Here is a 23,404-nt window from a genome sequence, read left to right as displayed (position 1 = left end):
TTCAGTCTGAAGATTTTAGCAGATGCAACTGTGATATGAATTTCAAAATCCTACATCACCTGGTTCTCCAGTTATCACATTCACAAACTTGTCACCCGCCCAGCAGGGTGACAACAATATGAGGTCTAGGTAAATGAGGCAAGTAAGATGAAAACAACTGCAGACACACACATATAGCCGGGTAAATGATGACTAATTGGAAACAGGGATGAGGAACGCCACAGGTCAGACTAATCAGGGCAGAGCATACAATCACAAGGAAAACTAACAAAGACAGGAAATAAAATCAACAACATAAACAGACAAAGAATTCCAAAATAAAACAGGAAATGGTTTAACAGAAACCCAACATCATAACAGTCAACCCAACAATATTTTACCTGCAAAATTGTGAAGGCTGCAAACAATATAGTTAAGGCCAGATTTAGTGGCAGTACAAAAAACTCTCTGAAATTAAAAATCGACAGTCCTCGACACCCTACGGTTTCTAATGGGAGGCTTCACCTTCATATATCAAAACACAGCGATGCTTCTTCTGTTGCATCTTTTTAATCTGAATTAAGAAGTTGCTTCCAGAGAGAAACTCAATATTAAAACCTGCACTTATGCTGTAAAACCTTCTACTTCCATTAGTGCTCTTTTGTAATTGTGGCATCGCGACTTATTTAATAAGACTAAATTCTTCAACACTGAGAACGTAAAATAGAAAATCTGAAGATTTCAGTTTAAGAGTTTTTAAACCGTAAAATTATGCTGTATCTATAATAGACAGCTCTTTTATTGGCCAAAATCTTGGTTGTTTTCATATGTCCAGCTGAAGCGCCGGTGGTACTTTTGAGCTAGTCTGTGCATTTATATGTCACCTTATTCCAAATCATTTTTTTCTCAGCTCAAACGTCCCAAATGGTGAAACACAATGTGACACATACACAGTGTGTTAACCTGTATAACCATGGCATCATTCAGTCATTCAACCCGAGCTGGAAATCAAATTCCTCAGAAAAGAGGTGTGTTTGTGTGCAGATCTGTCTGCCACTCACTGTGTATGAATATGTATACAGAGGTTGTTTATGTGCTGTGAGTGAGTTCATGTCAAATTGTCTTCCTCTGTGTGTGTGTGTGTGTGTGTGTGTGTGTGTGTGTGTGTGTGTGTCAGAGAAAAAGAAAGCGCCTCCCTGCCTGTCTGTCTGTCTTTTTCTGTGTGTTGGCCTCCCCCTGACACATCCCAGCATCCTCCTCATCTATAATGAAACATAACATGGCAATACAAAACTCATAGATCGCTGTGTATGTGTGTGTTGTGTGTGTATTCTGGTGTGTGTATGTGCGATGGTAACTGACAGCTTAACCCTAAGGCAATGTGCAGACTGGGGTGGGTGCATGTGAGCAGATGCACATAAGAAGGCCAATCTGGAATGTTTATTCATTTCACACTGCAATTCCTGCCTTCACCACTAGATGGCAAATCCAGGGAGACTTCAACTAATAAGAAAAAAACTCTTTTGTATACATAAAAGTTCATTTATGTATTCCATATTAAGTCATGCATTTAGCTTCCGAGTGTCTTTCATTTCAAACCTCTCACACTCAGCTAACTCAACCAATTTTGGAAGATTTTCTGCAATTCCTCAATTAATTGGACACATTTTAAACAAAAACACTGAAAAAATATGAATACATGTAATCCACGGCTTCCAAATAAACAATTTAACTCCCTTAATACTGATTAAAAAAAGAATGCGGTTAATGAAAGAAATGAGACTTCAAAACAAACAAATAAAGAAAATTGAACTCATTACTCATTACTCTTTATTACATTTTAATGATGATAAATAGGGTTAGATCTTTGAGTATTAATTTACACATAAAACAAACACATAAAAGCAATAATCTGACCGAAAATAAAAATTACAAATAAAATAATAAATACAAATGATCAGAAAAAGAAACAGGTGACATAATTCACCCGCTACTAAGCTACTTACCAAGCAATGCCCCGTGACTTCATGGCATTGTGTTGTGTGTCCATGGCAGTGACAAGGTTCACACACCCCGTTATACAGATTCCCGTTTACCCTCCGAAAACCAAGCGCACACGCCTGAAACACACAGGATCACAAAGTTAGAAAATACAGAAAGCCAGACGGAGTGTCTTTCTTCAAGCTGCTGTAGCGTAGAGTAATTACATGGTGATCCTCTAATTAGCACCTCAAGTGTGTGTGTGTTTCTGAGTGCAACACTTGGAATATTTTTTGTGTGCGCTTGTGTGTGACTTTCAAAAGCATGATGCTGTCAGCTAAAACAACAGCACATCAGCTGCATTCTGAGACTAATTTTGTGTTATTGTTTACAGTCTTCTTTGAATAAAGCAATTCAAATCTCCATGAGACAAATTTAGGAATCACAATACAATTTGAATAAAATTATGCTCTGAGATATGTTTGGATGTTTTAGACTAGTTAAACAGTCCCCAGATAATATAAGCTGATCCATAACATTTCCAACCATCTGTCTGAGGAGCCTGGAAAGAAATGGAGAGGACTTCTTTAGGTTTCGTAGAGATGTTTCACCGCTCATCCAAGAGGATTCTTGAGTTCTAAAGAAAGTTCCAGGTATTTAAACCAAGTCTTCACGGGACTTAAAAAAGTCACTTTCTTTCTGAGCTCATTCCAGCTACCATGATCTGGATAACTAAAAGCTACACAGACAAACATCTTTTCACTTTGAGTACAAATCTCATCTGGAATATGTGCGTGGACATAAGGTGTTATCATGAATAAGGACACTTCTTTTTGATGTATTTATGAAAAACGAATGCACTAAAATTCCACCTGAAGTGCAGTCAAGTCTTACCAAGCATAACATACAGTATATCAAGGAATCAGTACACTAAATGCCTGTAACACAAAACTGTGCACAAACATTTACAGAAAGAGACTGTTGTTTGTATGTATGGGTGTCTAAGCCTTCAGTTGATGACCGTTTAAGGAAATGCATCCTGAGTTAACGTCAATATAGCAGGATACAAATTGAAGCCTCTACTTGTGGCTCACGGGGATTACTTGTACATGTGTTAACATTAGCCACATTTAAAAGTACACATGTGATGTTCTAACATAGAAATACACACCAGCATCATTAAGTGACTGCGTACATTTCAGTGCGGGTTTACAATCTTTTGACTAGGTTTTTTTTTTTTTTTTCAAGAATCCTTTCTTGCACTGGAAATTTTTCTAATCAATGTTTCTTTGTGTTTGAATGATTTTTTTGTTTATTTGTGCTTGTTTGCAGTGCAGTGGTTAGACCTGCCATCTTACAGCTACAGCCTCCACAGCCTTTCTGTGTGGAGTTTGCATGTTCTCCCAGTGGATGCATGGGTTCTCTCCACAGCGCTACAGTCCAAAGATATGCGAAAATACGCCAAACAAAACTGAACCACATCTTTTCATCAATGCCCTTTCAGTGCGACAAATGTTGCTCCGCTGAGGCGATGCTCACACGTCTTATTCGGTTCTGCATGAACTCAAGACTATAAAATATTTTCCCCACAACTAGAAAAAAAAACCCTAAACTGTCATTCATAAGTTAAAATGATCTAAAAAAGTTAGGTCTTAGCAATTCAAACGTCTGAGAAAACAATGTATTGTTATTATTGAAATTTGAAAGTTGAAATTTCAAAATAATAACCCCAAATTTTGACTTATGGCTAGCAAAAAAGTGTTTGTCAAACAATGTGTGTTTCCTCGGCAGAGACAAGCTTCCAGGTTTTCAGCAACGCTCTCCAGAGAAATTAAAGGTAACCACAACTTTCTTCACGTTCTGCAGAAAGCTTCAGACTTCCACCTAATCTCCAGACGGCTCTGTATCCAGTAACGGTGGTTGATTCTTTTAACTTGTAAGTCTACCTATCCACCTTTTGCACATTGGATTGGATGTTATTTTGTCATACAAATGGAATAATTAGCTATGTGTAATATACCTAATTCTATTCAGGATACATTTTGCAACAATGCCATCTGAAGCAGAGATCTTTACTAATCTCTTGGCCCAATTGGATATTTAGTTAAATAGTTTGGTTCTGTTCTTGTCACATTTGTTTTTAATCCCTTCTATAAGTTTTATTGTCTGGTAGCATCTTGTTTGTTCTATGTGCTTGTGTCTATATTGACTGTAGGTATAAATGTTAGTATGAACGGTTGTCTCTATGCGTTAGTGCTACAGTATGTAACCAACCAGCCTTATGTGCCCATTGGATAAGCCGTTAACACAAATGGATGAATGGTGTGTATTTACCTCACAAGAAGTTCCACCATATCCATAAGGGCAAGAACACACTTCTACAGCTGATGCTCTCCTCTCTCCTCTGGCAGCGGGATTTGCTACCTCCATAGAAAATGAGTGGAGTCTGCACACGGAGGGCACAGAAATACAAATATCAAGCAAAATCATACAGCATACTGGGAGTCTGTCCGCCTTCACAGTTAAACATACAGCTTGTGTGTAAACAGGGCAGTTTTGCTGATAAGTCTTTTAGAGGTTTTATGAGCCGAGTTCATTCTCTCAGGCAGATTTTACTCTCAGACGGCAATAAGCTTCACCTATAAAACCACCATCTTTATGTTTAGGTTGCACAAGGTTAAAGCCGTGATATTCACAGGCTATAAGAGGGAGATGCCTCAGAGTCTTGATTCTGAGCGAAAATTTTGTTTCCTATAGCTAAATGAGACTAAAAACTTCTGATTTTACAAGCTTAATTTTAATATAATGATTTATTTTACAGCGTATGATCAATACGTCATGATGGCACACTTCGAAATGTGTACATGTTTCCGTACCCACCTGTAAACAGCGCTGCGTTCTGTGCTGTAAGAGGCCCGCACCATCACACTCGTCACTTTTGCCAGCACAGACAAGAAATCTCTCCGACTAACTGGCTGTGCCGTCTCTGAAACCCGGAAGTTCTCTGGCAGGAGAACTATGTGACTGGTGCTGGATGAGGATGGGTAGACAGGCTCGCCAAACCTTTTGTAATTAATCTTCATCCCTCCTCCCTGGTAGAGAAAAAGAATTACAATTTGAACTTTTCATTTCATAAATGTAAAACATCGGCATTCCCTCTGTTGCTTTTATGACAGCACTGACATGTGCATTTATAACTTATCTAAAAAAAATGAGTGAGAGTGAAAGATGTGTCATTAGGTAATGAGCTTCAGTTTATATTGACATACTGAATGGACTAAATGCAAAGTAAATTGAGCCCAGGCCTGGTATCTGACTATCTCTTGTTGAGAACGGATCAATGGCATGTAGTGGCTAACACAGAGTGACAACTACTTATGCAGGGAGAGAGTGAGAGAGAGGGAGAGCTTACTATGCCAATAAACCATTAAATAAAAACTAATTGAAATGGGGGAGGTGGGGGAGTCATAAAGACGGTGAAACCAGCAGCACAGCCAAGAGATGCACAAAATCAGAGGATGACAGAGACAAAGAGGGAAAATGACAGAGTCACCTCACTTTTATTTACCAGTAAGAAAATGAATTCAGTTAAAAAAATCCCTTAAAAAGACAAACATCATTATGTTGGTTCAATTCTTAATACTTTTTAATACAAACATTTCACTGCTTACTTTAAAAATTAGATCACAAAGGGTTTTATAAAGTTTTTCCTGAAACAAAATGAGAGGTGGCTCAAGACTGCGTTTCTGTGTTTACAGCATTCTTTTCTTTCTTTATTTACATACTTTAACTGTGCTAAAGTGGACTGATTGAGTGGGCATGGATCGAGAGGAAGGCACGGAAAGCAACAAAGCCACAGAGCCATACAAAGACAGAGAGATTATTATCTATTCAGATGCCGACTTCTTGCGAACAACACACAAGTTTCTTCTTGCACTTCACAAAAACAAGCAACAAAAAATATTACAACTCGATGCAGATATGCAGCGTAAACAGCGGGGCAGAAAAAGAAGGAACAAAACGAGACAAAGGCTGAAAGAGAGACAGTGAAGAGGGAGAGAGCTGGCTGACAGTGTGTAGGTGGTTCATTATTGTCATCATTTGGAGAGGCTTTTTGTTGACAACAAGACCGACACTTGTCCTCCTCTCCTTCTCCTCCCATCTCCTCCCAGTCTGTCGATCTCACTGACACATCTTTAAATAACACAAGCTCATTGGTCTGTGACTATCCGTCTCGCAATTTTCCTTCTTCCTCATTCTTACTTTTGTTTATTTCCACGTTCCGTTCTTCACTGTTTGTTTCTTCTTTTCCTTTTTTCATTTTCACTTCCTTTTGTGTTGTTTCACACCCACCATTCTTCCTTTCAATCTTCCACTACTTTTTCCTTTTTTGTCAATTTCTTTCTTTCCCATCTTTTATTTCACTTTTCAGTATGCCCTGCCTTTATTTGATTCAAAGTCTCTTTTTCTTTTCATTCCCTCCTTTTATGGCTTTCTTTCCGTGCCCTTTCATCCATTCGATCCATTCTTTCTCACCTACCGTACACAGTACATAAATGCACGCATTGTTATGACACATCCAATATGTCATTAAACAATTGGTTTTTTTTTTGCCTATATTAAATCCCAAAGTCCAGCTGCAGGACAAAGAATATCGTATCGCCGCTTTCTCTTTGCAGTCAGTATGTGAGACTTAGGTGCTTTCACATTTACTGCAGTTTATTTTAGATCGTTTCTGAAAACCCTTCCAACTATTCTAATTAGAATTCCCATTTCTTCGAACACTAGCAAAGTAACTGGATCCTTTCTACAGCTCCAGCACAGAGGACACACATACACACCAACCTGTGTATCGTTTTGTGCATACCCCATGCTCTCACACATACACAGACACAATGTTGTTTAGTGATATGAGAGATATAAACAGTTAACTAATAGTGTGGCTGCTTTGCTTATTGCTGCCATATATCATATTGCAACCTGCTCATTATACAGACATACAGGGAGAGAAGGGGCGAGAGAGTATATCTGCATTTTTTATTGCTAAGTTCAGCAGTTCTCCTCAGGCTGCAGCTGCTTGCGTGCGCGCGTGTGTGACTGTCTGTCTTTTCTTAACTGTTTGCAACTTCATTTAGTGGTCCTCATGGTCGCAGAAAACAGCGCAAAAACAAGTACACAAAAACAGAAAAAGTCACACTTGAGTTACTCTGACACCAAAAATAATGTATTTGCTGAGTGTTGGGAGCAGTCCTTGTCAACCCCTTTAACTGAAATAGTCAGTTCAATTGGATCTCATTCCTGGGCTCTACCGCATGGCTGTTCCTGAGGAGTCTCCCAAATGCACCAAGACAGTTTAATATAGGAATCAAAAAGTAAAACAAAAAAACGACACAATTTAAACCCATGCATATAGATTGCATGGATATGTTGTTTCAGGCTAGAGTCACATGGGCATAGAGAACACTTGGGGACTCCCGGAAACCACAGATCACTAGGAAAAAACATGTATTCCCTTACTGGTCGCCGAGTGGCTGCTAGAGATCCTTCCAACTATTCTAAATAAAAAGTTCCACTTTTTCAAACATTGGCAGAAATTTCTGGCTGTTGTTGGGAAACCAATTGCTAAAGCTCCAGTCATGCAGTTCCCCTAGCAACCACAGGCATTTGCAATCTCCAACCAGTTGGCAAGTGGTTGCTGGAGGTTGATGGCTGTTGCTATGTGAAATCAGTCTCAGCCCTTACTGTGGCTGTGGATTGAAGACCGCAACTTGAAATATTAAACTAAATAATGTATTAGAGTTCAAAGTCTTCAAAAGGTGCTGGTTGTAGCGGTAAGGCACAGCTTTCACTTTAAGGGTGAATGTTCTCAGTTTCCAGTCTGACTGTTAATAAGCAGCTTGCAAGTGATTGCAGACAAGTCTGTGACCTCCATGCAATCTGATAACAACCACCAATAATGACCAAGATTTATTCTGCAGTTTCACTGGGTGACAACCAGTAAACACTCGCCAACTGCTTAGGTAGTACACATTTTTCCCAATCAGGTGGTGGTTGCCGACCAGTCTCAAGTCCTGGTTGACTTAATATCTCTCCATTACCGTGTAGCATGTTGACAGTAGTTTAAGTTTGCAGCTACAAGTAAGTAGTGAATTGTTTAAAAACTTACCTCTATGATTAAGTCAGGTTCTGATGTGACTCTGATGCTCACTTGTTCTTGCTGCTCTACAGTATAAGACACGGTGAAAATGACATTCCCACCGTAGGCTGAAAGCTGCAGAATGACAGAGGCAGACAAAACAAGTTAGAAAGTCAAGTTTGTAATAAAAACAACACCTTTTGACCTTTTGATTTCCCATGCTTCATAGCTCATTAGACTTAGCTCACTATTAGATTGATTTAAAGGTCCATGTTTCTGCTTTATTTGACGCTAATAGAGCGCACGGATTAAAAAGTGAAACGTGACCAAAAAACCATCAGAGTAGTGAGAGAAAAAGTGACAAAGAAAAAATTCGGATGTAGAGGCAGGTTAACTTAAAAATGTTGAAAATGTTGACAAAGTACATTAGTAGGAAGGAAAAAAGCCTAATACACTGTTTTAAACTAATCATAGTCTCACAGAAAGAGGTTTTTAGAAAATGCAAAAAATGTTATCTAGTCAGAGAGATTTTGAAAAGTTGTAAATAAGTACAAGTCATAGACAAACCCACAATAACACAGAAAAACCACAACTTCTTCATCTTATAATGACTTTTTTCCCCTAAAATAGTTTTAAAATGCTGAAAACATGAAGAAAGCAGGTACGTGCTACAATCTTTGTTGTCTCGAGTTGTTTTGGTGCAGCGTTTCTGTCGAGTCCACAGAATGAGCTTTAGCTGGAGAAGTGCTGCATCGGCATGATCCTGAAATTTATTATTCTGCTTCAACCTGAACAGTAATGGGTGGGAGAGTGAGATAATAATGCCACCATAAAAACAGAGAGAGGGGGACATTGAGGATGAGGGGGAGAGAGAGACGAAGAAATAGAGCTGGAGACAGAAAGACAGAGCGAGTGAGGTAGTGAAGGAGGAAGAGTTAGGCTTAATGCCTCTATAAACCTCTTCCATTCTACATCATTACACTCACTTTTTAAACCACGAGGCGGAATCACCGTTTTCACAACTGACTGAAAAACCACACACACACACACACACACACACATACACAGATATATCCACACCAGTGTGCCTGGAGGTGTACTTGGTGTATATTTTATTCTATAACACTTATCCTCTATCTACCTCCATTTGGCGATTTGGACTCCAGAGGACAGTAAAATCATAGTTTAAACCCACACAGCCCACACACATCAGACACTTGTGCTGCCCGACCTCCTCCTCCATTAGCTAATCAGCCCTCTAGCATGACCACTGCATACACGCTTAGTTAAAAAAGTCTCAACTTCATTCCAGTGCAACAAAAAGGACGATAAGCTATGCATCCACTTCCAATGTACTCACTAGACTACAGGTGTAATAAATGGTATGATCAGGACAAGTAGACGGGAAAAAGTAACTTTTGGTGATCTCGTCACTTTTTTGAAATTGTTATTGACACTACAGCTACCAGCACTTAAAAGATAAAACAGAGACACAGATCCTGCTAAAAAGCACAACACAAACTTCATACTTTGACCAATTAACAAAACTACATATATTACTGTGAAAATTTCATAGCATGCTTTTAATTATTTATTTTACTTAAACCCACATTATTTTATTTCCATGTTCATTTTGGTCACGTTGAGAAAGCACGAGATAATATAAATACAACATTTGAAAATTAGCATTAGCATTAGAAATAGTTTTTTTCTGGTAAATATAGGAAAAAATACAATCCTAGTCCCTATCCTTAATGGAAATATCTGGGAATTTAGAGACCCCCACTGTATTAAACAAGTAGTCAATAGGTTTGTCTCGTCATTCACTGATGCTAGACAGTGTATAGGTTTTAACCTTTTGAGGCATCAGCAGTTACTACATGATCACAAGCCTAACTCTAACCCTAGGCAATCAGAACATGTAGTTTTTGTTTTTATTAAATTGTTCTCCCAAGTCTTTGCAAGCAGGGGAAAAAAAGAAAATAATCACTGTAACAGGGTTAGGGTTGGGGCTTTTCATGAGAAACAGCTGCCTGCTGCAGATGGAAATAGACTAATTAGTGGTGAGACTAAGTCAAACAGCAAGTTTAGACCTTCACACAACATGCAGATGGACGAGGTTTTGAATTTTGTTTTAATCTTGATTCCTGTTACTCTTTTATTGATCCGCTGTTTTGTACTTTCCTCCTTTTTCTCATCTTTCTTTGTCTGTGTGTGTTTGTGTTCCTAATGGTTCTTTTTTTTTGTAATTGCTTTTTCTTGAGCATCCTCTGTTAATTTATTTCCTCTCTTGGTTCTATTCCTGCCCTTGTGATTATGTGCTTGACCCTTACTGTTGCGTGTGCTTAGCTTTGGTTTGAGCTGGAGATGCTAAGATTCCAACTAATGTTTTAGGTGGGAGTGGCCAGAGTGGACAGGAGAAGATGTGAGTATAGCTCGTGTTTAGTGGTTTGGAGACAAAGATAGAAAGGCAAGCCTGAGATGGTTTGGACATGCATAGAGGAGTGATAGTGGATACAGGATGTTGAATATGGAGCTACCAGTGAAGAGGAAAAGTATATAAAATAGGGTGATGGAGGCAGATAATCCACAGTGGCGACCCCTAAGAGGAGCAAAAAAAGAAGAAGTTAAGTTTAGCTTTAGTTTGTTTCCAACACTTTTTTTTTTTTAAATTGTGAGTTTAGCTTATACACCTTTTACTTTTTGTGAAATCAGCTCATATAATAAAACCCAGTTTTAGCCTAACATTCTGTCTCTGTCTGCATTTTGGTTAATTATATATAACTTGTATTTTTTCTCATCTTACATTTCATTTGCAGTATAAATGTTGATTAGTAAAGTTTTCAACACTCCAGATATGAGCTGAAAATACATTATAGTCTCACAGGGCCCTGATTCCCGGGCATTTTAGCTTGTGGCTTATGAAAACAACATTTGCTTAACAAATTGATTAGACCACTTATCATAAAAATAAGAAAACACAAATATTTTTAAAAATCTGTCAGTTTTTTTAAACTAAAATTACATTTTGATATACCCAAATTTGAGCCAGCACAATGGACTTGTCTGAAAAGTCAGAAATTATTAGAGCAAAACATTCAATGGCTAAAAATAAATGTTCTGTTCAGGAATGATAACTGCAAAAATACCTACAATTTGTCCTCCTAATTGGAAAATAATTAAAAAAAACAAACAAACAGCATAATAAAATAAAATTTTGCTCACTTGTAAAGAGTGTACACACACTGGTTGATTAGTCATTACAATCAACACTGGATGTCAGTCTAATAAATAGTACTGTAATTCTGTATGGTTACATATAGAATTATGGAACCAAAAATCAAATACTGTCTATCTCATTCACATTTGCTGTTACTACAACATAATGTTTTGTTCACCAGTATAGGAAGTGCTTGCATAGAATAAAATCTAGATAAAAACAAGAAAGTTGCACAGATCTGTAAGTGCTTCAACTTACTGCTCCAGTTGTGCAAAGAGCTACTACATAAAAAGTGGATTTGCATGTACTATACTTTTTTTTTAACCTGTTTCTATTTGTTGTGTTCACTAAGCATTCAGCATGATATGACCTGAAAACTAACAGAAAAGCTTTTTCACTCTGATTCTCCATCCACTTAGGACTCCTGTATTTTGCAATTTACTTCCTTTGAAATTATTGACATTTCTCAGAAAAACTCATTTCTCTGATGCCATCCACTCAACCTGGGCAACAATCAAAGCTTTTGTCATGGCAACCTGATGACCCATCTCTACCCTAGGGGGGAGTTGAAATACAGAAACACAATACAGGAGAGAGAAAAAGGCCAACAGAACAGCACAGCAGGAGAGAGACATACGGGGAGGGAGAGGAGAATCATGTGTAGTGGAAATGAAGGAACAATAAACACTCAGACACACACAGCTGCAAAAGACATCAGTGAGATCCCTTGTGAGCTTGATAAGCCTGTTATTAACTGTATTAGTGGTCAGAATAAGAAGAACAAGACATAATCCCCACTGTTAAAACCCTAATCAAGAAGCTGACACAATCTTCATTAGAGTGAAACCCTTTGTCACAGCCACGGCTATATGAGTATCATACAAGCCATTCAGCTCACTTCAATACTATCAAAGGGATAAAGCAAAGTAGTTTCATATCAAAACAGGAGTAGTTACTGTAAAAAAAGGGAGCATGCTAAACTAAACATGATGAAATGGGAAGGTGTGCATGCTGCTGTTCAAGTGTGCAACGCCATGAAGGAGGGGAAACTGGTAATAATGCTCCTGTTTATCAGTTTAATTAAAAATAAAGTGGACAAAATATAGAAAATGAGAAGAGTAAAGTCTGGCTTTGTGCCAAGCAGTGGGTTTGGATTTGGGTTTGGCACAGAGAAGAGGTGTAAGAATGAGTCACTGTGAGTTGGGTGCCTTCAACATATGAGTCACGTTTGACCTCAGTCCTCCTCCAAGGTTCTCAGCAGAGCCCTGGTGTAAGATGGATATGACTTTTCCATAATAATAAGTAGCCTAGTCAGAGTATTATAATTCAAGGGTTAGTCCATTCCAATTTTAGGATACTGTTGTTGTCCAAAAAGAGTTGGATTTGTGCTACAGCTTGACTTCTTTGTGAGTTTTGCCGAAAAAGACATTCCTAAAGAGATATCTGCTTAACAACACCTGTTTTCTCATATCCACATAAAATTATTCAAATTTAGCTGATTTTGTTCCTTATACACACTTTTATAAAACACTATATCAAATTAGTCATTGATAGTCGTTAAAAGAAATATGCTACTCATGTTACATTGTGTGCTAATGTGCATATGTATGTATGTAGAGAAATAACAAACTGTATTTTTATGATTTGTGAAATAAATAGAATTGACATTTCCCATCAATCTGCACTCAGACGAGCATGATGACAAAGTGAAAAGAACATGAGAAACAGAGCAAACGTCTTAAAAATCTGAAACTGAATGTCTAATTTTACTAATCATTCAGCTTTTACTGTAAAAGTTCAAATTCTAGCCAGATGCTATTGGCTTTAATAACCCTTAGCAAGTATGTAGTACTCTGATGGACTCAGAGGTTTGATAGGGACAAACCCTCATATATGCATGGCTGTGTGAAAGGAAAATTCACGCTGTACTTCAGGATAAAACCTCAGCCTCAAAAATCCAAAGAACCTTGCTGTAGACTTACATGCTAAAATTGTGGGGAGCAAGGGTTCAAAACCTTTGCTTTGAATGTTCCCAGTAGCACAGAGGAGTCAGTAATTGCAAAAGAAAGAAGACCCCCTCCAGGAATTTTCATAGAGCTGGCGCTGCTGCCAAACTGAGCAAGAAGGTCCATGTGGGAGGTGACCAGGACCCCAGCAGTCATGGTAACAGAGCTTCAGAAGTTAGAGGTACATGGCAGCCCACTTGCTGTTTCTCAAAAGGCATTTAAGGACACCCTGAGAGCATAAGGATAAAGATTCTCTGGAGTGCTTCTCAACAGCAGGGACCAGGAAACTAGTCAGAAATGAGGGAAGGATGACTTCATCCAAATATAGAAAAGTCATTGGAGAATACCTGCTCAGGAGGGCAGCAACCTGAAGCTATAGGGCGACAGTTCACCTTTAAATGTGCACAAAAGTAAACCAAGTAAACCAGTAAACCAAAGCAAACAATCAAAACACTGGAGTGGGTTCTGGACAAGTCCTTGACAGGCCCACCCAAAGCCCAGACTTAAGCTGTACTCAGTCAAGGCTCTGTACTGCATCCAGGCACTTTTGTTCCTTCATTACACTTGCCTGTTGGCTTGCACTCACTCTGTGCTTAAACGTCCAAGCATGAATATGTTTAGTTTTGTCTCTCTTACTCTCATACCATTTCTCTCTTTGATGCACACGAGCTTTTCAAAAGCACCCGTGCAGGCAACAAAGAGGTTAATCATTTTGCACTTTGTAGTTAAGTTGGTGCCTGAACCACAAAATTTTGCAGTTTGTGCTTCAGTCACACTGTGTCCTCTCGCGTGCCTTAGAGATTTCCTAATTACTTAATACAAAACATTTCTTTGGCAGCAGCTGTTGAGGAAGCAGTGGTCCAACTGAACAGCACTCGAGAGTCCGGTGCACTGCACTGTGCATAGTGATCCCACTAGTCAAATGGACTGATTTTGGCGTTAGCGTAGGCAAGAATGGTATGGATCTAAGGTGAGTACACCCTTAAACACCACAGGGCATTTTTGCACAGGACTGATGGTGGCAGTTGCTTAATCAGATGCAGTTATATAGAATATAATTAATCCAAATAGTATTTAGTTACAGAAACCAAAAACCCAGAAATCTGACTAAACCACAAGAGCAACAATTTGCAATGATTTGTATGATGATTCCTATATGTCTATTTATTTTCTCACATTACAAATAAACATACACATGTCAATTTGATACATTTTCTATTACTTTTAGCGACTTTTGATCTCAGACGCTGTGGACATTCATGGAGATTTTAGAGGTAAGAATCAGCACCATCACTACTTTGAAGAAGAAAAGTACAGTAACCACAATTAAAGAAATTACTGTGTGCGGGGAGTAATGGCATGCAATTAGCATGTAACTTTCTTTTGTATGTACCACATGCCAGCTTCTTCACAGAAATGTGCGCCTGCTTTCTGTCAATTTTGCGAATACAAAAGCAGACAGTGGCAACAGATGCTCTCTTCAGGAGATTGGGCAGGGGAAAAAAGAGACGGGGAGGATGAGGAGGGGGACAAAGGAAATCACCCTTCAGGAAATGAAAACCAGATTGTAACAAAAGCCTTGGAAAACAAACGTCTCTAAAATGACAAACACATGGGACACATTAGATAGATAGATAGATAGATAGATAGATAGATAGATAGATAGATAGATAGATAGATAGATAGATAGATAGATAGATAGATAGATAGATAGATAGATAGATAGATAGATAGATTCTGATCACTTTTACAAGGTAAAGACAATTTTAGAAGGTGTTTGTGTTCTGGATTGTGGAAGCACTTGCTTCAGACAGTACTCACCCTGATACTTTACTTTTTCTATGCTTGGCTGTATGATCACTTGCAGTTTCCCAGGACTGTGAGAATGTTTTGGCAGCTGTGCATGCTACAGAGGTCCAGGTACTGGCCTGGAGGTCCTCCTGTGTTGTTTGCAGCATTCTTTAATTGGGGGTCAGTCTGTTGCACCCTGACTCAGTAATAGCACACAGGAATGAGCCGGGATTATTATCGGGTTCTTTGAGGTTCTCTGCAATGGATTTGGCCTCGAGTTCAGTTTGGCATTACAGGCAATAACTTAATATGGTCTTTTCACTTTTCTACCTAAAGTTGATGTTTGTGGCAAGAGGTTAGATCCCTAGACATACCTCACACTGTGCATGGCTACAGGCAATGACCTTTATATAACAGATGCACACAGCCTCCAGCTGTAAAAAGTGGACAACATTTCCTCTGTTTCTAAAAAAAATATATATATAATTCTATTGAAATCTACCCTAGGGTCACTCTACATCAAATTGTCAAATATTTTAGACAATTTTCTAATCAACAGCTTTTGTTTTGCCTAAAAAAATTCATTTTATATATTTTTCTCATAGACTTCAATAGTCATATTTCTTTGAAAATAGAGGAATTGCCTTCTGCTGGACATCAGAAAGAATGCAGGTTTGAGGGTTTTTTTCATGCATGTTTTATTTTAAAAATCAAAATGTGCCAAAATGCAGGCTTATAAAATAGGCATCAGCAAAACCAGGGATGGCATCAAAGTCATATCCATAATTCACATACAGTCAACTCCTTCTTACTTTTATACACATGCGTTAATTTTGGCTCATGTACCTCAGATAACCACTGAGGATTAGGGTAAGACTATTCAGATTTCACTGGGCTGCAGCTAAGATGATCTGGAAATAAATATAGTCAAACTTTATGAATTCTGGGTTTTTAAAGTTTTTAAAATAAGAAATGAGTAAAAAACTGAAAATACTGAATTTGAAAGTATAAAATTACATTTTGTGAATTTTAAACCATATAATATCTCTATTCGACTTTTTGACTTCTACTGTGACTTTGGGTTTGACCTTCCTTGCAGTAGAAAGTCTATAATGCAATACACAAGTGATAGTTTTCACTTCCTTTCCCGATATGCTGTTGAGAGTGCTGTGAGTCACAAAGTGCAAAAGGATGTGGAGACATCCATAGAAAGACATGCAGGCAACACGTCTACGTGACTTGCACAGCTCTAAATATTTTCAGTAGGGGCTTTTTTAGGTGGAATAACTCTGCAGTTCTTTCTAATACATATATTGTCACTACATATATCCAGTTTCTTATTCACATTCAGGTTAAGAAAACTTTGTTAATCCCAAACGAGGACAAGTTTGTGGGGTCAACTTTGTAGCTTACCCGCACAACCTAGCGACGCAATCAAATTCACACAACTTAATGCATAACACTATTGTGTGTCAAGGTGCAGATCGACAAACAATAAGGTCAAAGAAAAACTAAATTAAGAATGAAATAGATAAATAAACAGAATAATAAGGACACATGTTGAAAAATGAAAAATCATAGAAAAATGAATCGAAATTACCCTAATTAAGTAGCCTAATAGCTGAGGTAATGGACGTTAGACATCAATTTTTTCCCCCTTTTCTACACAACAACTTCCTGAACTCACGGTCATTTTTTTGTTCCATACCTTTTTTTACAAGGCTATTGTTTGGTACATAAAGAAATAAAGAAATGTTAATCACATGAAACACACATAAAGACAAGACATAAGATAATCTAAACCATGTAAACAGGTTTAAAATGTCATATTTGGGTTCAGCACATCAAAATCAGCACGTGAAAATTCCTAAGAAAAAGCACAAACAACCTCTGAAAGACAGCTGACCGGTGTCTCCGTATTCTTGTACATGTGGTTCAAATAACATTCCTTTCCATGAAGTTTTACAAGCTGCTAAGTGATGCACAGACACTAACATATGCCTTTGGCACTTGGAAAAACAAAAGGGGGAAGCAACATTGTTGAATTCTTAAGTGGTTGTGTGCAGGACTATGACAGAATAATTATTGCTCCAGAGAAAGTTACATATACTGTAAATCTGTATGCATATCTCATTCAGGAAGATGACACAGAGCAGCTCACTCTGTTTCCCCCGGTCTCTTAGAGCCTATCAATTATTGTTGTGTTCTTCTGCAGCTTGCTGACTCCTTAAAATCAACTCCATCATTTTGCGGTGTATCAGATTTGGAAGTTTTACTTTCTACAAGGTAACAGTTTTGGATTTAACATTTGAAAGACTTATGGATTCAATATAAGTGTTGTGTCAAAGTTCTTTCTCCAGCAAGTCTTATTATGTTTTCACTCAAGTTTATAATAACTTAGCTTTTTTCCTCCACATCAGATCTAATCAAAATTCATGGGTTTTTGTTATTTTAGAGCCCAAAAAATGTTCCCCTTTACATATGGTATAAGGCATGGTGGCTATACCAGCTTTCGTGTTTGTTTTAAAGTTTTTGTTTTAAAGTTCACATCCTGAAGACTTCTCAAATGGCTTTTTCTCATAATTATTAAATTACTATCATATGTATTACTACAGTGTGGCCTATATTACATATCACTGTCTTTGTTCTGCTATGGTTGTTGAGCTTAAAGAAAGTCTAAGGCCTGAAGCACCATCCGAACAAAAGAAAATTTGATTTTAAGACCAACTGTGCAAACAAGAAATGAAGCCAATGTGAAGTTAACGGGCCACAGTTAATCCTCATGTTAAAATGTTCAACATTATAACAGATTCTTTTTGATGACATGGTTGATTGTGCCAGACAGGCTGGTCTGAGTATTTCAGAAACTTCTGATCTTCTGAGATTTTCCCACACAACCATCTCTAGGGTTTACAGAGGATGGTCTGATAAAGAGAAAATATCCAGTGATGAAAATGCCTCACTGATGCCACAGATCGGAGGAGAACAGCTAGACTGCTTTTAGCTGATAGAACAGCAACAGTTACGCTAAAGTAGCTACTTGTTACAAGCAAGGTAGAAGAGCATCTCTGAATGCCCAACACATTGAACCTTGAAGCAAATGGGCTACAGTAGCAGAAGAGCACCTAGAACATCACACCAACTGCCACCCCTGTCAGCTAAGAACAAGAAACAGAGGCTACAATTTGCACAAGCCCATCAAAATCGGACAATATAAGACTGTAAACAGCTTTGTGTAAACAACATCAAATCTCTCTTATCTCTACTCTACCTCCTGAACCAGTGTCACCCCTAGTGGTGATGGCATAAGGGAGTGGGGGATATTTTATTGGCATGCTGGTTCCCTTAATACCATCTGAGCATTGTTTAAACACCACAGCCCACTTGAGTATTATTGCTGACCATGTCCATTCCTTTATGACCACAGTGCAGCCATCTTCCAATGGTTGCTTCCTGCACCGTGTCACAAAGCTCAAATCATCTCAAACTGGTTTCTTGAAGATTTCCATTAATTTATCTCCTGTGTCACCTAATCTCAAAGCCACTCGGCCCATTTCACCACCTCCATCTTTTGAGGTGGAGGTGGTGAAGGAGGTGGCATCTACCTAATAAAGTGTCCAATGAGCGTACATACACAGGCTATATGTGCAACACTTCTTTCCTGCTTTCAGACTTGAACTAACAAATAAACAGAAAGATGATATCCCACATTCAATATTCAGCACATATTCACCCTTGAGGCTCATTGCAGCTATTGTATTATCAGTAAGTATGAACATCCTACTAGCACTCCACATTTAATTATAAGAACATGTAAACACAAGTCTATCAGCCTCTATCGGCCTACACTGAATTTGTCAGGAAATTAAATTATTTCATAATTCAGAAAAGGCACAAAACCAAACTCCTCTTCACTTTGCAATTAATTACAGTGTTAATGAGTCCAGTTTTGTCCAAATTATGTGTTGCATGTGTTACCTGCTTTTGTTCTCTTCTAATATCTCCTGAAAGAGCAAAGTAGGACAGGGGATAAGCAGTGGAGATACGAGCCAAAATAGCAACTTGTTAACAAAGGCCAACAATGTATAGAGGAACAGTTATCTTAACTTCAAGACCTGCTGCAAACTGAATACGGTTGTGTATCTATATACGTCTTGTTTGACTTTCAGGAATGCAATTTTGTGTTGCTGTACTGATAACCAGGTGTAATTATTTTCCTTTCTTTTTCTCTGGACCATGAGATTGCTATTTAGAATGAAAAAAAACTGGAAGAAATCAACCGCGAACTGACGTAACAGTGCATTTTCAGCCGTACAAGTCAGAAAAAGAAAGGGGAGGGAGAGAAGAAAAGAGGAAAGGGGAGGGCAAATCCATGTCATGCAATTAAGACCAGATTAGTAGTGACATTATACACAAAACCTACACACATTTGTCACTCTCATAAGTCACAGCTCATCATCTTGCAAAAGGTTGATGTTTTTCTTACTGAGAAAAAGAATACTTTCCACAAAGACAAATTTCATTCATTACAACTGTGAGGTGTCAACTTCTATAACATTTTTCTAAAGAATCAGCTACTCCACTCCTCCCTCAGGAGTGTAGCTAGTTTGCTTCTAAAAGAATTATCATTTTGTCTTCTTTGCATTGTCAAATGCACAAGGAAGACAAAAGCAAGGTCACTAATAGCTAGATAGAGTTGCTAAAGGGAGAAGAAAAGAAAACTCTATCGCTTTGCTCTCTGTTTGGCCATCTTCATCGTTCTTTTATTCCCAAATTTTGTTGATTGTGAATCTGTTAGTAAATTAGCAAAGACTCTGTGGTGCTATTATCATAAAGTATTTGGTTTCTGATTAAAAAGCCAAAGATCTGCACTTTTGTGACAGAGGAGTGCTTCCTAAAACAAAATGACATTTTAGTGCAAGGAATACTTTAAGTGCTTCAAAAAAAAAAATGGAGATTTGAGAGATTAAGAAAGTTCATGTGCTTGAATCAACTGCAGGTTTGTGAAGAACGACCAAAACAACTAAAAAAAACAGTCTTTGAACTTGTGGAACATTTTCTTAGATTGAGATTACACTCCACATCAAAAAGTTTTATTGTGATCCTTACGCTGAACCCCACTCATTTGCCCTCTGCTGGCAAATAAAGCAGAGACGGCTATTTTTTAAACTTGGCACTTTTAAATGATAGTAACTGCTGTTACTGTGAATGAGCAGTCGCTGGACCTACATGGCACATAAACTACCCAATGAGCATCAGTGGAATGCCCTTCTGGGCCAATGAGCATCCGCGAAGCAGGCGATCAGGCCAATGCGCATGCATGGCATTAACGATACAGAGATGGAGATGGAGCACATCATCACACACACATTTGTGCTCTTATATATCTGCTGCTAGCTTGTTATTACAAACATGGCCTGTCACTTCCAATGATACACGCTAACATGACAGATCACAGCGTGTTTGTGTGTGTGTGTGTGTGTGTATGTGCGTGTGTAAGTGAATGCGTTACATAGTCAAGTCACATAGCATCTATCTCTGTAACACGATCAGAGACTGAAGCAAAGAATCACTTTTTCATACAGTATTGCGTACTGCTTCTAGTGATCACACACACATGCATGCATGCACACACACACACACACACACACACACACACACACACACACACACACACACACAGTGGTAATTTGTTTGTTTCCCATGTTTGGAGGCATTTGGTTCTGCTCTGCTGTCCCTAATGCCTCCAAAACACATCATTATCTGACTTATATAGACCTGGGAGTCTGTCTGAGTGTTAATGCGTGTGCGTGTGTGTGTGTTTGGTGTATGCATGTGTGCGCGATGAGGAAAAAAAACCCACATTGATTATTGAGTTCAACAGGCGAAACACTGTTTACCCCAAGAGACACAAAGCAAGCGAAAGAGATAGAGAGAGAGAGAGAAGTGAGAGAGAAAAGAGCTTGGGGGAAGTAGAAGGAGATGATTTAGGAACAGGGAGGTGAAAAATGCGAGTCCTGGAGAGACGGAGAGAGAGTTAGAGGAGCACACCAATGAAAAGAAGCAGGGATGGAGGGATGGTTAGAGGGAGGGATAGAGGTTCAGACAAAGAAGTGAGATGACAAGCCAGGCCTGCCGGGTGCAAAGTAATGAAATTCAGTGGTATATTCCTCTAAGCCATGACACACAGACAAACATCACAGTCGGTCTGTTGTTGTAGTAGAGCAAAAACTCGACTTCTGAAACATGGACTGCAGCTATTTGCCAGCTGGAGTGATAAAGTCTAATCGTGGATACAGAAAGCCACGGCGCAATTTCAAACAGTCGGCATTAGCAGAAGCTGATCCAGAGAAGCAGGGCTACGAGGGAGGTGAACATCCCAGCAGGACACATTCTCACCAGACTTCCACCCAGGGGATACATTTTGAGATCATAAATTGGATCTGTTTATATAGTGAAGCCTATCCTAATGATGCATCACGTTAGAACTTATATATTTGCCCGCCAGTGCTATCACTACACAGTAATATAGTTAGAAATGCCCATGTCGTGAAGCAAATAGTCCGCTGAAGTAACCCGAAACATTAGCTTATAGCTTATTGCTGCTGAAGTGTAAGATTAAAGATCGGATTAAAACAACGCACAACTGAGCTACTACTGTGACCTTGAGAGCATTTGGATGTGTCTACTTTAATGTTGGTGCTAATGTAGTTTCTCAGTTATCTCAAGTAAAATAGGCACAAAAAAAATCAGCAATCAGTGTTGACTGCTGGTTATTCAAAGGACACCGAATATATTCACTGACAATCAGAGATGGGCAGTAACGCGTTACTTGTAACGCGTTACTGTAATCTGATTACTTTTTTCAAGTAACCAGTAAAGTAAGGGATTACTATTGCAAAAACGGTAATTAGATTACCGTTACTTTCCCGTAGGAACGCTGCGTTACTGCGTTACTAAAACCGTGATTTTTTTTTGCGAGAATGTCTCATGACAGTGACGTAAGCGAGTGCGACGTTCGTGACAACAGCTGTGTGCAGATCAACAATGGATCATATATCGAGTGCGGGAGAGAGTGTGTGCGTGCAGCGTTTAAAGCGTGGAAGTACTGACCTTATTTTGAGTTTGATTCCATAAAAAGTGACAAAAACATTAACGTCTACGGAGCCCCGGAGGGGACATGGGAGAAAAAAAAATTAAGACGGACTTTTGCGAGCTCTCGCAAAACAAACTCGGGATCTCGCAAAACTTTTGCGAGCTCTCGCAAAACAAACTCGGGATCTCGTAAAACTTTTGCGAGATCTCGCAAAACAAACTCGGGATCTTGCAAAACTTTTGCGAGCTCTCGCAAAACAAACTCGGGATCTCGCAAAACTTTTGCGAGCTCTCGCAAAACAAACTCGGGATCTCGCAAAACTTTTGCGAGATCTCGCAAAAGTTTTAGCCGCATTCTGTAGTAGGTCGAGACCTACTACAGCCGGGAGGAACACCGCTTTCCCGGCACATCGTGCCTCGACCTCCCAGTCGGCTTCGAGCCGGCGTCCGAAGAATGCGGCTAAAACTTTTGCGAGATCCCGAGTTTGTTTTGCGAGATCTCGCAAAAGTTTTGCGAGATCCCGAGTTTGTTTTGCGAGAGCTCGCAAAAGTTTTGCGAGATCCCGAGTTTGTTTTGCGAGAGCTCGCAAAAGTTTTGCGAGATCCCGAGTTTGTTTTGCGAGATCTCGCAAAACTTTTGCGAGATCCCGAGTTAGTTTTGCGAGATCTCGCAAAAGTCCGTCTTAATTTTTTTTTCTCCCATGTCCCCTGCGGGGCTCTGTAAAACGTCCGTTGTGCGTGGGAAGAAAACTTCTTTTTACAGCGAAAAAAAAAACCCTAAACAAGCACCGAGTGCGCTACCACGTAATGGGAAATTCACAGAGAAGCTGCCGTATCCTTCCACTGACCGCTGCAGCACACCTGCACCAGAGCACACCTGCACCAGAGCACACCTCCGTCTACCCTACTCCTGCTTTACAGGTGAAAATAGAGCAACAGGACCGCTGAGTCTTTGATTTTATTTATTTTCTGCTCTGTTTTACTTGCATCTATTTGAAAGACTGAGTGTAAACACAAAAAAAATATTTTATTTTATGTGCTGGAATGTGCAGAAAATAGGTTTAAATGTTAAACTAATTTCTTCAAGTCAGAGAATGTTGCATATAATTTAATTTTTGCTTGATGCATAAAGTTAAAAGATTAAAACTGATAAAACAAGTTAAAAAAAAGAGACTTTTCCATTTGATTACATTTTGT

The 23,404-nt window shown here is 38.8% G+C and overlaps 1 protein-coding gene across 6 annotated transcripts in view; it reads right to left on the bottom strand.

Moving 5' to 3' along the window:
• Positions 1 to 23,404, bottom strand: part of lama2 (laminin, alpha 2) — a 206,565-nt gene that overhangs the window by 102,079 nt on the left and 81,082 nt on the right. For all 6 annotated transcript variants that reach the window (XM_084954250.1, XM_084954246.1, XM_084954248.1 and 3 more), the window contains exons 15-18: positions 8,126 to 8,230; positions 4,840 to 5,051; positions 4,294 to 4,405; positions 1,986 to 2,099 (exon numbers count right to left, since the gene is read on the bottom strand). In XM_084954250.1, the coding sequence (XP_084810376.1) occupies positions 1,986 to 2,099; positions 4,294 to 4,405; positions 4,840 to 5,051; positions 8,126 to 8,230 (543 nt within the window). The remainder of the gene's footprint in view (positions 1 to 1,985; positions 2,100 to 4,293; positions 4,406 to 4,839; positions 5,052 to 8,125; positions 8,231 to 23,404) is intronic.

The sequence above is a fragment of the Perissodus microlepis genome, chromosome 15, assembly GCF_051167445.1.
Source record: "Perissodus microlepis isolate ML-2025 ecotype Zambia chromosome 15, ASM5116744v1, whole genome shotgun sequence".
NCBI classification, from domain to species: domain Eukaryota; kingdom Metazoa; phylum Chordata; class Actinopteri; order Cichliformes; family Cichlidae; genus Perissodus; species Perissodus microlepis.
This window is presented reverse-complemented; position numbering and strand designations above follow the sequence as displayed.